General features: G+C 54.1%; 1 protein-coding gene across 1 annotated transcript in view; it reads left to right on the top strand.

The window, feature by feature from the left end:
* The window catches only part of LOC102370021 (putative ciliary rootlet coiled-coil protein 2), a 106,820-nt gene that overhangs the window by 43,587 nt on the left and 50,481 nt on the right, over window positions 1–12,752 (top strand). The window contains exon 4 of the mRNA XM_025192226.1: window positions 11,047–11,114. Coding sequence (XP_025048011.1) covers window positions 11,047–11,114 — 68 coding nt within the window. The remainder of the gene's footprint in view (window positions 1–11,046; window positions 11,115–12,752) is intronic.

Here is a 12,752-nt window from a genome sequence, read left to right as displayed (position 1 = left end):
TCCCCTCGCTCTTACCTGTATTTATTTAGTTTCTGAACACTGCATACTCTTCACACACCTTGTTCCCACTGTGATTGCTCTTCCACCATGGTCTGTGCATCCGGATTTGCCTTTTTGACCAGTGTTAACAACAGCAAGGTAGCTTTTATGTTTCTGAATGTGTGTGTAATGACAAGGAGGCATGACTGCAGAATTTCAGGAACAAAAAACTTCCAGTGTGTCCTTTTTATTGTGGGGGTAAGCTTTTCTGCCCAAAGTCTTGTTAGCATTGATGTGACCAGTACGTGTGAAAATAGGAAGCTTCTTGCAAGTTACATTTATTGTAAATCTGTTCTTTTTGCACATTCTGCTGTATAAACCTGGAGAAGTATAGTCTCATCAGTTCAAGAAGTAGAGCTGCCTGCTTTATTGGCATTGTGACAAGCACAATGGAGCCAGGCCCTTTGCTCTGTTCCAGACTGAGGTGAATAGATTTGTGTTCAGCTGCTTCCCTGCTGGACGGGAGCAAAGAGCTTCTTCATGGCTTCTCACCGCTTCTATTGCTACTGAAAAACTAGAATGAAATAGTGCCCAGGTCCTGCTGATTTGCTCCAGACCAGCCAGGTGCTGGTGGTAAGCAGGTCTCTTGCATCTCTCGGGGGAGTGTTTCTCCTGCCAGTGTCATCAGGGCTGCTCTCTCAGGAGTCAGCTTTACCTCGCAGCTGTTTCTGAGCTGTCACGCTCTTGGGAAATGCAGGAGATGCTGCTGCGGTTCCGGAGTCACTTTAAACTGAGATGTTTCTCTCAAGTCTGGAAGTCTTTTTGCAGGCAGTGGATAAGCATGCTGTGTTCATTTAGTTTTGTACTACAGGTTGTAGTCGGGCATTTCCTTTCCAGCCTCTCCACGCTCTCCCTCCAGGGCACTGCTTGTTGTCTTAGTGCCTGTCATCTATCCCACCCTAACCAGACCAGGCTCCTAGGTAATGCCTTCCTCCCAGCTAGATCCTGTTGTCACAGGACCACAGCCTGGGCTGAAAGGTCGCTAGATTCATCTCCTGCACCACAGGAGCCTGTTTCTGGTGCCACTTGTTACTACAGACAGGATTTTTAATTGCGTCCGAGAACGTGAGCACGTCCCAGACTGTAGTGGCTTGCCTTCCTATCTGCCTCTTCTCTAGAGCAGAGTTGTCCTGAACCCTTGTCGTCTGTGGATGCAGGACAACCCGGGCGACTTTTACCTGAACCCAATCACAGATCTCTGCGTTCTTGCTGCAACCTCGCCCCCTCCCCAGGACTCTTGACTCAGACCACGTGTGGCAAGAGGGCTTGTGTTTTTCTTTGGCTGGGATGAAGGCATTCGGGAAGTCTGTGAGGCTTCTACAGCTTTTGGGATGTGCGTAAAGGGAATGCCATTTCCACTCAGTGCCTGTCTAAGTGGATTAGGCTCAGCATTAAGGCATGTTTATATCTGAGCTAGGTTGTCAATATGTTAGCCTTAGAGTTTACTCTGCCAGATCTAAAGTGACATTGATGGCCTGCCTCTGATGCTCGCCATCGGAGCGATCTGTAGGGCTGCTACCTGGCGTTCTGCACGTGCGTTTAGGCCCTGCTGGTTTCTGGCTTGGTCTCTGGCTCTGATGCTCACTTTGGGAGGGCAGTTGTCTGGCTCCTGTTTAGCTGGAGTTCCCTGTCAAGTCCTGCAGCTGTGTGCTGACCGCAGGTGAGAATCTGCTCGAGTTGCGTGCTGACACCTCAGCTCTCCAGAGAGTTGTCCCTGCAGGTGCCTGTGACTCGCCTGCCTTGAGAGCGCTGCGCTCTGGGGCTTGGGGAAAGGAGTGGAGGCAGTCGATGCTTCAGCTGTCTGCACGAATCCCTCCAGCAGCATAGGTGGAGATGGTCTCTAAGAGGAGCTTGGATGTGGGCAGGCTGCGTAGGGGCCTGGCAGAAAGTCTGGCCAAAGGAGGAGGGCGCATGGGAGAAGATGGGTGGTGGCAACATGACAGCAAGGGGTCAAGGCAGGGAGCACTGCGTGGTGGAAGGGCCACAAAGAGTGAGGAGATGGGGTGAGGATGGAGGGGCAGAGCTACCCACAGCTTTGAGAGGAGCTTGCTGAGGCTGTGCCGTGGGACAAGGAAGCCTGTCAAGGGCTCCAGAATAGGGAGTAATGCCCTCGTGCCACCAGGCCGGGGTGAATTTTGTACGGGCTGCAGGGGAGGTAGCACATGCATCTTTGCAGAGCTGGAAAGGAGGGTGTTGCAGTAATCTGGGCAGGATGTAACAAGGCCTGAACAAGAGATGCAGCTTTGAGGAGAGAGAGAGGAGGACAAGGTTGGAGTTGCTGGGGAGGAAGAAACAGTGTACAAGAAAACAGCCCAGTTGTACGAGACAAGAGAAAGGGAGGAGTCGAGAGTGAGCTCTGGGTTGCAGACCTGAGTGGTGGGCTACAGCAAAGGTGCTGGCAGTGACGGAGCAGGCAGGAGCACAGAGGGCTGTCTTTGGTGCTCGGGCTGAAGACAAGAGGCCCAAGAAGAGACGTCAGGAAGACGAGCTCAGGTGCACTCACTCCTGCCTGGGAGGAGGCAGGTCCATGATGGAGCAAGAGGTCCTGGAGCCCTGTGCATGGGTGGGTTGCCTGGATGCAGGAGAGAAAAGGGATATGGGAGAGGGTGGAGCCTGGGCAGCCCCAGAGAGAAGGGATGGGAGGGAAGAAGGCTTCTTTGAAGAGGCAGGGGCATCATGGTCATTTGAGGCAGGAGGGTAGGACTTCTTCACGGTAAGGGTGGCCAAAATTTGGAACGGGCTTCCAGGGGAGATGGTGCTCTTCCCGACCTTGGGGGTCTTTAAGAGAAGGCTGGACAGGCATCTGGCTGGGGTCATCTGACCCAGCGCTCTTTCCTGCCTAGGCAGGGCGGTGGACTCGATGATCTGTTGAGGTCCCTTCCGACCTGAGCATCTATGAATCTCTGACCCGCAGGGCCTGGTGTCTTCAAACCTCATGAGGGTAAGATGTGGAAAGGAGACTCTGATCCGAGGGCAAGCTGGGAACCAACCCTGAGGCCAAGGGATGTTTTTTGGGGATCAGGGAGACCAGGGTCTGCTTATATCAAGAGAGTTGGAGTGCAACAAAGAGGAGGGTGCAGAAGGGGGTGAATACAGCGGGGAAGGGATCAGTGCAGTCAAATGGAGTAGCCTGTTGGACATCATTGCAGTGCTTGGTGACTTGTGAAGGCAGCGCAGATGGGGACAGCTTTATTCACCGTTGCATTGATAGTGGCCAGGGCTGGAGGTCTTCTGGGCACACTGCACTCTCTTGACAGGCTCGGTGCAAATCAGACAAGATAATCCTTCATGAGAGTTCAAGTCACGTTTGGGGGTGAAGCCACAGTCTTCTGTCCTCTGCACCCCTCTCCGCTGAGCGTTTAGCAGCAAAAATGTTTGCTTACTTCCAGAGGAGGATTGTAGCCGTAGAGGTGTTTGTCTTTGCAGAAACAGCTGGGGTTTTCAAAAGCGCCAGAGTGATTTGGGAGCCGTGACTGCATTTCAGAGGTGCTTGTGGTCCCAAGTAACTTGAGTGATTTCAAAAATCAAACCAGAATGACATTTGTGGAAACATTTGTAGAAAATACCTGTGACAGCAGAAGGTTTGAGTTCTAGCATTAGAAATCACAAAGGTTTCTAGGACTTCATAGTAGCTAGGGTCAGGTAACTATGATACTATGACATGGTCTGGCTCCCAAAAAACGATGAAACATTTGGAGAGTCTTTTGTCAAATAGTTACTGGAAAAAAAGGGTCTCTCCCAAAGTCATGGTGAGTGATGCTGGTGCTGTCTCGACACTGTGTGTTGGTGTTCACAGACAGAAAACCTGCAGACTTCTAGCGCCCCTGCCCCTGCCCCAGGCAAGTGCTGCATGTTAAAAGGGGCTGGAAATGATGCGTTCCACGTACGTGCTGTAGAGACCTTAATTCCTCTTTATGCCCATGCCCATGGCCATGGCCAAAACTGAGTGAGGGCAGAGGCCTTGAATCCCACTTGAGTAAGTTTGTTTGGTGGGAGGAAGCTGCCACTTGGAGTATCTGCACCGACCAATGTAGGGAATTCAAAATGCTGGAGATGCAAACAGGTTTGTTTAGAATAATCCAAAAAACGACTCTGGTCTATGGCTTTGAGTCCCCCCTCATAAGCATTGTGCTCATCTCTGCTCTCTGCAGCTCTCTTCAGATCTCGTCCCCTCCATGCTGGCTTCCTGCACATGCTGCGGCGGGAGCCGTGATGGCTGTTCCAGCGTCTCATTGTGCAGCTTTGGAGATTCATAGCTAGCTTAGTGATTTTATAAAACATTTGTGTTCTCCATACTTTATCAATCACTGACAGACTCATTGTTTTATAATGTACTTCTCAGCAAGCTGTTTGCGACTCATCGCCCTGCTTGCTTTATAGTCTATAAATATTTAATTCTTTAATAAACTGCTTATATGTAATATCCAATGACTGATGCTCTTCTTCCCCCCCTTTCAATAGTGCTACTATTTGCAAAACAATCCTCTCTTTTTCTGAATAGCAATATGTTTCATAAATGTTTGAATTTCCTTTTCCTAAGTAGCAATTTCTTCAGGGTGTTTGGTAAAATGACAGGCAGAGCAATGGCTCCTGCAGCTTTAAAACAACTGCCCCTCCCCAGAGCTGCCTTGGGTGGTGGCCTGCATGTAAGCAGAGAAGCGGATGCCCGCGACGCTTCACACCGGTGCACGTAAAACAGCTTGTAGACAGCAGCAGTGATCCCCCTGGGGCTGGAGCCTGCCCTCCAGCTAAGGCCAAGCAAGTCCCACGGGGGAAGCTGTCTTTGCTTTGTTCTCATATCAGGGTGCCAAGAGGGACTCGCTGCCTGTTTTTCTGAGTTCATGTACCCTTGGATGTGAGAGGATCCAGGGCAGTCTGTGTCCTAGCCCTTGTCTTTACAAGCAGGCCAGGAGATGCAGCACTTAGACTTGTTTGTGGTTAACACACCAGATACAGAGCAGCAGGCCCGCTGAAGGCTGCAGTCAGCGTCCATGCTGGGCAGATGTCCCCTTTCTGCTGGGGGTTCCCTGGACCAATATACAGAAAACTAAACAGAAGAAAGTGCGTACGATGCCTTGCGGGAGGGCTGGCTGGGCACAGAGACCGTGCCCAGCATTGCTCTCCCTTCCTCCTCAGGCTTGGCTTTTCAAGCGGCTCCTTTGGGTTCAGCCACGCTCCTCCAGGAGCAGTGGTCCCACTCAGGCTTTGCACACGCTGCGTTTGCAGCTGTTTCACCATCCCCTGGCCAAGCCCTGGCCTCCATCACCACATGGCCAACCTCCTCTGTCTGTTCCTGACACAGAAACCCCGCGCGGCGTAAGCATGACCCCCACCCCATGCTCCCCAGGAGGATACAAAGGAGTGGGGGGAGCCCGGTGGAGGTTTTGTCTCCTCTGTCCCGGGGTTGTGGCTCTCCTCTCTGGATCTCTCAAGGGTTTTTAACAACCCTCCCGGGAGCAGGGCACTGACGGCTCTCGCCCCCCTGCTTTGTCCGTGGCAGGTTTGGGTGCTCTGCCCCGTAGCTGTGGGACAGGCTGAGTGTGTAGCTTTAGCAGTAGGTTAGACGAAACTGTGTGGCTGGTTTGGGCAGGGATGATCCTGCCTTGGGCAGGCGTTGGACTAAAGGACCCCTGCTTTTCTATGATCCCAGCATATCCTTGCTTTCTTGCGACTGCTCTTAGTGCTCCCTTCCGTGCTTGCTCTGCCACGTCTGCGTTGGAGGCAGGAGCTGGGTTCTTGCGATGACCCCCCACTCACCACGGCCCTGGCCCTGCTGCATCGTGCCTTGCACGTCCCCTGTGCAGCTGACGCAGGCGAGCCACGCAGCCTCCCTTCCCTTAGGTGACCCCTTGCACCAGCACCGGCCTGGATCACAGCCTGCTCTTTACGAGGCTCTTGTGGACCGGCTCCTGCGCCCCGGTGTGAGGCAGGCTCGGCGCCTTCAGCTACAGAGCTACGGCCCGTGCTGCCAGGACGTGTCCCCTGTGATCCCCTTGGCACCGCCCTTCCTCCCCATCCCGCATGACGAGCCACCTTCGGCCACGTGTGGGAAGGGGCTGCCACCTCCACAGCCGGGGCCCAGTCAACCTGGGTCTGATGTCTCCCTCCCCGATCCATCTGGCAAGCTGCCGGCCACCCTGCGCTCCCTGCCGTCCAGCCGAGAGCGTAGAGAAGCCGTGGCAGGTGGCGCAGGCTCCTGGGAGCACAGCGGAGCGGGTGTAGGGATCTGGGTCTGGGGTTCGCTGTCACGTTTGGGGAAACTGCAGCTGCTGCGCGGTGCTCCAGCCAGTCTCGGAGCCGGCCGGGCTGTTTTCAGGGTGCAGCCCTGGGAGTTTAGTGCTCGCAGCTAGGCTTTCCCGAGCACAGCGCCTGCAGCTTTGGGACCCGGCCCAGCCCCGGGCATAGCATGCGCCTGTCTGCACACACTGTTAGGAAGAGCCCTTCCTCTGGGGAAGGGGTGCAGTGGCAGCAGTTCGCACCTGAGCCCAGGCCCAGGCAGGGGGGCTCCTCCTCCCACACCCCTCCCCTCTTGTACCACACAGTCAGATGGGAGGCCTAGTTCCCACACACGAGGCACGGTTGCTTTCAGACCTCTGCTCTCTCTACCCCTTGACCCACCCAAAACAGCTGGGGGCTGTGGTGCCAAAGAGACTGGTATGGGGACTGAGGCCTCGTTACACCGGCCTCTTCCCCTGATGGTGAGAGGAGCTAGTCCTGCCTCAAAGCGCCCACGCCTAGTGAGGAAAAAGGTGGGCACCTCTCCCCCTTTCCCAGGACATCCGTGACCCTCGCACCCTGGCCCAGGCACAGGGTCATGGAGGTACGCAGCCTGGCAGCACCGAGCCACTTCTCACCAGTGCTCGTGTAGTAGCTTCGTGAACGTTCAGTCACGTCCCGGTCGCTGCGGGGCTTTCCCCGCGCGGCTTGTGATGTGTGCCGAGCACAGGCGCCAGCCCGGGTGTCGGTGTGCTGAGCGTAGGTGCCAGTGCACTGCGGCGTACAGCGGCTCCTTTTTTCAGCTCCGGCTGGTGTGTGGTGTCAGGAGGAAGTTTTCCCCCCAAATCAGCTGGGCTGGCATCATTTTGCTCTGTAACCTGGGCTCAAGACTGCTGGTTAGCATCATCTGGGCATCTCCCGTCCAGCCAGCCTCTGCTGTTGCAGGGGACCTGGTTGGTGCCTCCTGGGACTCTTGTTCTCTGTCTGGGCTTTAGTTCTGTGGAGGCTAAAATGTTTGGCCTAGGTCAGTCCTTGGGCCTGTAGAGGGTATTCGGGTGAAAGCATATGGCCTGTCTCGCGGCAAGGCAGAATGGCAGCTCTCTCCTGGACTGTGCTCCTGTGAGACTAGGTTTGCCGATGCTAAGGATGGAGGGCCATGACTTTGGCCCGGCGGTCCAGGCCTCAGGGAGTGCTCCTCAGAGAACTGGTGATCTGCTCCATCCGGGAGGCCAGCCTCCGGCTCTCCATCCTGGCAGTCTCTTAGTGGTTCTGGGACGACTGTTGCAACAGCTTCATTCAGCCCCAGTGCCAAGCTAACTCTCGTACCCCTCTGCCGACGCTATTGTCTCGTCCTGGCGGTGCTCACTGCCGCCTAGCAGGGGAGCGCTGACCCAGGGCCATCATCCTCTCCACAGGGTGCACGGGCTCCTCACGGCTGCCAGCCTCCGATCAGAGCCAGAGGACAGCGCTCCCCTGTCCCCCAGCCTCTCCTGTGCTCACTTCTGCACTGCTCCCTGCTTGGGCAGGGCCAGCTTAACCCTGGCTACAGCAGCCTCAAACACATGGCCATGTGAAGGAGGGCGGCCCGTGCAGCTGGGGGAACCGAGCTGGTTTACCCGGCCCATTGCATTTCCGGAGCAGCTGAGCGGGTCTCTCCCCGCGGCATAGGGTGACGGTGGATTTCTCTTCGTGGCAGAGCCCACCTGGCTGGCTCTGTTCTCTGAGCACCGCCTGCTTTCGCCGGCAGGGAGAAGAACAAAGGCCTCTCTCTGGAGAGCAGCTCCGGCTGCCGCTCCAGCTCAGCCCATGCTGTTGCCGCCGTGGGAGCTGCTCGTGCTCTGGTTGTGGGTACACACCCCCAGACACGGATCCGTGGTGGGGATGTGGAGCCCCACGGCCTGCAGCGGTTTGATGCTGGTTCCTTGTACCTCTGGCGTTGCTGTTCAGCCCCTTGTTCCCCAGCTGCTCTGAGGAACAGTCCTCCTAGAAGAACCTCTAATCAGCCTCATGCTGCCTGCACATGCTGATTTTCCACTGAGAGCTGAAACTAGCTGGGAAGAAACTCCCAAAGCCGGGGCTGAGCTGACGGGAGGATCTGGCCTATTTGCTGCACAGAGGGAGGGCTCCGTCCACCCTGTCGAAGCATCAGCTGTTCGTGACGGCAAAGGCGGCCCCCCCTTCCGCAGACTGCTGAGCCATGCCAGCGCCATGCCGGAGCCTGCGTCTGGCCTTCCAGCAGCCATGGAACAAAGCCAGCCGGGCAGGGACCCCCGCTCTGCTGCTGCTCTGTGCCCCTGCCCCTGCCCCTGGACGCATGTCTGAGCCTGGCCCTCGCCAGCCTGGGGTGCTCGCTGTGCCAGGTGTGCACGGCGTCGTTCTCGCTCCACCCTCCGGGCTGTTTCGTTGGGACCCGTCTGTGCTGCACAACTGCGACACGAACCCGCCTCGCCCCGGGTTTGCTCGTCTCCCCTCCCTCCCGCCCTCCCTCCCGCCTGGCACATGCCCTTGGAGACATTTCTGAATGGAACTGGGAATTCTCTGGGCAGCCAGCTTGCCATGGCTGAAGAGGCCCCTGGCATCACATGCGTGTGGGGCTGCGGCTCCAACGGGAGCGCGGGTAGATAAGCCCATGGTGCAGCGGGCCGTGCCGCTCCCTAATGAGCCCGTGCGTCTCGAGCCCTGCGCCGCGGCGCCTCTTCTCCTTGGTGATAACCTTTCTGCATATTAATACTATGCATGTATTCCATGTGACTTCTTCCGACTTGCCACCTCCTCCTTCCAGCTCATTTAAATAAAAATAATTTATGTGGACATTCCTTCAGTCAGGATTTTCTCCCCCCCCCCCTTAATATTTCGTAGATGCTTTGCACCCAAATGGGGTCGTTATGCTTTCGCATATCATTAGGGCTTTATAAAGAACAACAGCGACATCTGCATGTGCCGCAGCGCCACGGAGATAGGAAAAATACAGAAAACAAACCCTGACCAAGCTCCAAGCCAGCCTGGCTCTGCCTTTCCTCAGCTCCTTCGCCACCACCATGGACACAAGTAATTGTACAGTGTAATCACATCATGGCTCATCTGAATATTCATAGCCAAGACAAAGCTTTGGAGAAGAGATGCAGGGGAGGGGCGCCGGGGAGCAGTGAAATGATAAACCAGCGTTTCATTTTCCAATGGAGTTGTGCACGCAGTACGAGGAAATGTCCGAGATCCAAATGTGCCCGCGCGGTTCAGAGCCTCCGGGTAGCGAGGTAGCATCACGGCCGCAGCTCCTGCTGTCCAGAGGGAAAATAAAACAACACAACAAACAGCGGCAGAACAACCCCCAGCAAAAGTGATGTTTGAAGAGTCGCCAACAGTGGCGAACCAGCTGCTGTTTTACCAGGAATGAAATAGTCTATTGAGGAAGCCTTATAAAGACCCCAATTAATATGTTGTGCATGTATAAGATCTACAAAGAGCCCACTGTGTTCCTCTCCCCCCAGCCACCACCTTCCTTCCCTGGCCAGTGCCAGTGGAGAAAGATCTTAGCTACCAAATAATTGATTAATCACTTCAGCAGTGACAACACCCCTCTCCCAAGCGCAAGAGAGAAAAAGAAGAAGAAATACAAAAAGAGGCAACTGTTCGCTAGTTCGGGTATAAATTACCGCTGGCTCCATCCTCCTCTTTACCTAAAAAAGCAAACCAAAACAAAACGAGAGAAATATAATCCCTGTGTTCATGTGTATGTTGTCTTCGTTTCTGTTGTGTTACTGTGATGTCCTTTATTAATATGAACCCAAAGTGTGGTGTTTGTCGAAGCTGTGGCTGACTCTGCCAGTGCGTTCCTCAAAGAGCTCCTATTTCCATACCACTGGTGTTTATATTCCTTTAAATGTCTAGCGCGGCACCATTTCCCCCTTTTTAATACATCACTGCTGGAATTAGAAGAATCCAAGGTTATATCCAACTTCAAAGGTTTCCAAGTCATAATGATTTTAGTAAAAGTAGAGGAGAGATCATGGAACGAGTCCCTGGCTTTTGAAGATAGGCATCACAGGGACCTTCCCCTCTCTCTCGCTCGCTCGCTTGCTCACTTGCTTGCTCTCACTCTTCCCCCCCACAACTTTGTACCTCTCCTGGCTCTGAATGTCCCACGCTAACGCGGTTTAATGATATGCAAATGAAATATGCATAAAACCATTCTACTGTATGATGATTAAACACTGGAGACATTAACAGCCGACGCTCCGCTGTTTGACTGTAATAATCTTTCCCAAACATCCACTTTGATTGCAGAGTTATGGAAACCCATAGCAGTTGGCAGAGTGAGTGAGAGAGAGAGAAGGACGGAGAGATGCAGGGACGCATCACCCATCTCTGCATTTATCCCACTCTGGGAGACGTCCCCCCTTTGTACTGCGCTTCTACTGCTGTCTTTTGTAATCCATCCATGCGGTCGCACCAGGGCGATTAACGGGGAAAAAAACCTCTTTTCTCTTAATGTTTCAAAGCTCATTAGCCAAACGATTATTCCTCATTAACAGCGAAAGCTCATTCATTAAAAGGAAAAATATGCCCAAAAGATGCCAGCGCTGTTAATCCCGAGCCCTGTAGCTGGGCTGTAAATCCCACGCTAGTATTTTCCGTGCAGAGGGGACGCGCGCCAATCCATGTAAAAAAAAGAAAAAAAAGAAAAAAAAATAAGGAAAGAAAACAGTTTGTGTATTTTGTAAAATCCGCACGAGAGGCAATTAATATTCCCGTTGCGTGACTTTATTTTTTGTCTCTCCCTTTTGTTTCCAGCGCCCGTCCCTGGCTCAGCGCCCGGTGCCAACAGAACACCTTTCAGGATCCGCAGCAACGCAGACAACGTAAGTAGCCAGCTGTCCCCTGGAGCCCAGGCGCCCTGCAGACCCCACCGAGCGTGTGTGGCGCTCTCCCCTGCGCACCCTCCGGTGTGCCACCTGGGCTGCACAAGTAGCACCTTCCAAATCTCTCTGTCTTCAAGTTTGTGCATGTCTGTGTGGCATGCCTCCTCCTCCTTCACTCCCATAGTGGATCTTGTAAAGGGCTCCAGCTCGGCCCCATTCATCTCCCTGGTGATAGCAGTGAATGTAGATAAATCTCTGACTGCCTGCTTGCTGCTGGAGTATGATTTTTATTTTGTCTTCTGTGTATACCTGGGTCAAAAAGTGGGAAGTATACCCACATGCACACACAGCGTGCAGCTCACTCGCTCTCTCCCTCCTCTCTTTCTCTCTTTCTCTCGTACACACATGCATATGAATCTCTGTGTATACATATGTATGCGTGTACACACGCGCGCGCGCGCGCACACAAACACATAGACACTCGTGTACACACAGATGTACACACACACACACACACACACACACACATCACATGGATACACATCTACATGTTTGAAGGCGTCTCCGGCTGTGTGTGCGTGTGTGTGTGTGTCCATGCACACGCAGTTGTGTGCGTGTGTGCATACACAGCTAGGCATCGCTCCACTTGTCTGTAAACATTCCCTCTCCTCCCAGCAGAGGCTGTATGCCTTTATGAGCCTGCCCTGCAAGAGCAGCATTCCTTCCTTCCTTCCTTCCTTGCTTGCTTGCTTGCTTCCTTCCTTCCTTCCCTCCTTCCTTCCTTCGGAGCCCTGTTTGGAGACCTCTGTGCTCCCTTCTCTGTGTCTCTCCCGAGCTGCAGAATTGGCATCTTTCCCTGAGGTTCTCCGAATGGCAAATGGCATCAGCTGTAGGCTGCATTCTTGCAGCTTCCTATGGCATTTCTCCATCGATATCGGCTACTCCCTTTTGTTTGTTGTTGACTGGGCTGGGTGGGCTCTTTTTGGAGTTAATTATAAACGAACCTGAATGGCAAACACGCCAACAGCTTGCAAAAAAAAAAAAAAAAAAAAGCCCCACACGAACGCCTTCTGCTGCGACAGATGCCCAGATTGCCCCTGGCACGGAGGATGGGCACAAGGGGCTGCTTGTTGTGGTGTTCCCTTTTGCTGGCATCGTTGCTGGCGTTGCCTCTTCCCCATTATTTTTAAAGACTCCAGGATGCTGGCCTCGGCTTGGAGCGGAGCGGTGTCATGGCGGAGACGACGGCCTTTGTCTCACCGGGTGTGAAAGCATCCGTTGTGCTGGCTCCGCTGCGGCAGAATGACGTTTAAAGGGGGGAAAAAGTGCTGGAAGTCAGAGCTGTGCCTGGCTGGCGGGGGAGTGCCCCGGTTCCCCGTCGCCGAGTGCCTGTGTCCAAGGCAGGGCTCGCGCTGGAAGAACCTAGTCTGTAATCCTGGCACTCGCGCCTTCGGTTGCTGCTTGCTGTTTGCTCCTGGGGGTCTGGATAATCTCCCTTAGCTTTACCGCACTGTCTGGCCCGCATACAGGGCCCCCGTAACATATACCCGCTGCTGTTATCACACGGAACTGTGGCGTTGCCACTGAATGGATGGCACCGTGCCAACTCTTCTGCCATCCGCCCTTGCAGCTTTTCTT

The sequence above is a fragment of the Alligator sinensis genome, unplaced genomic scaffold (assembly GCF_000455745.1).
Source record: "Alligator sinensis unplaced genomic scaffold, ASM45574v1 scaffold1060_1, whole genome shotgun sequence".
Taxonomy (NCBI): domain Eukaryota; kingdom Metazoa; phylum Chordata; order Crocodylia; family Alligatoridae; genus Alligator; species Alligator sinensis.
The sequence above is the reverse complement of the archived record's forward strand: the minus strand, read 5'-3'. Positions and strand labels throughout refer to the sequence as shown.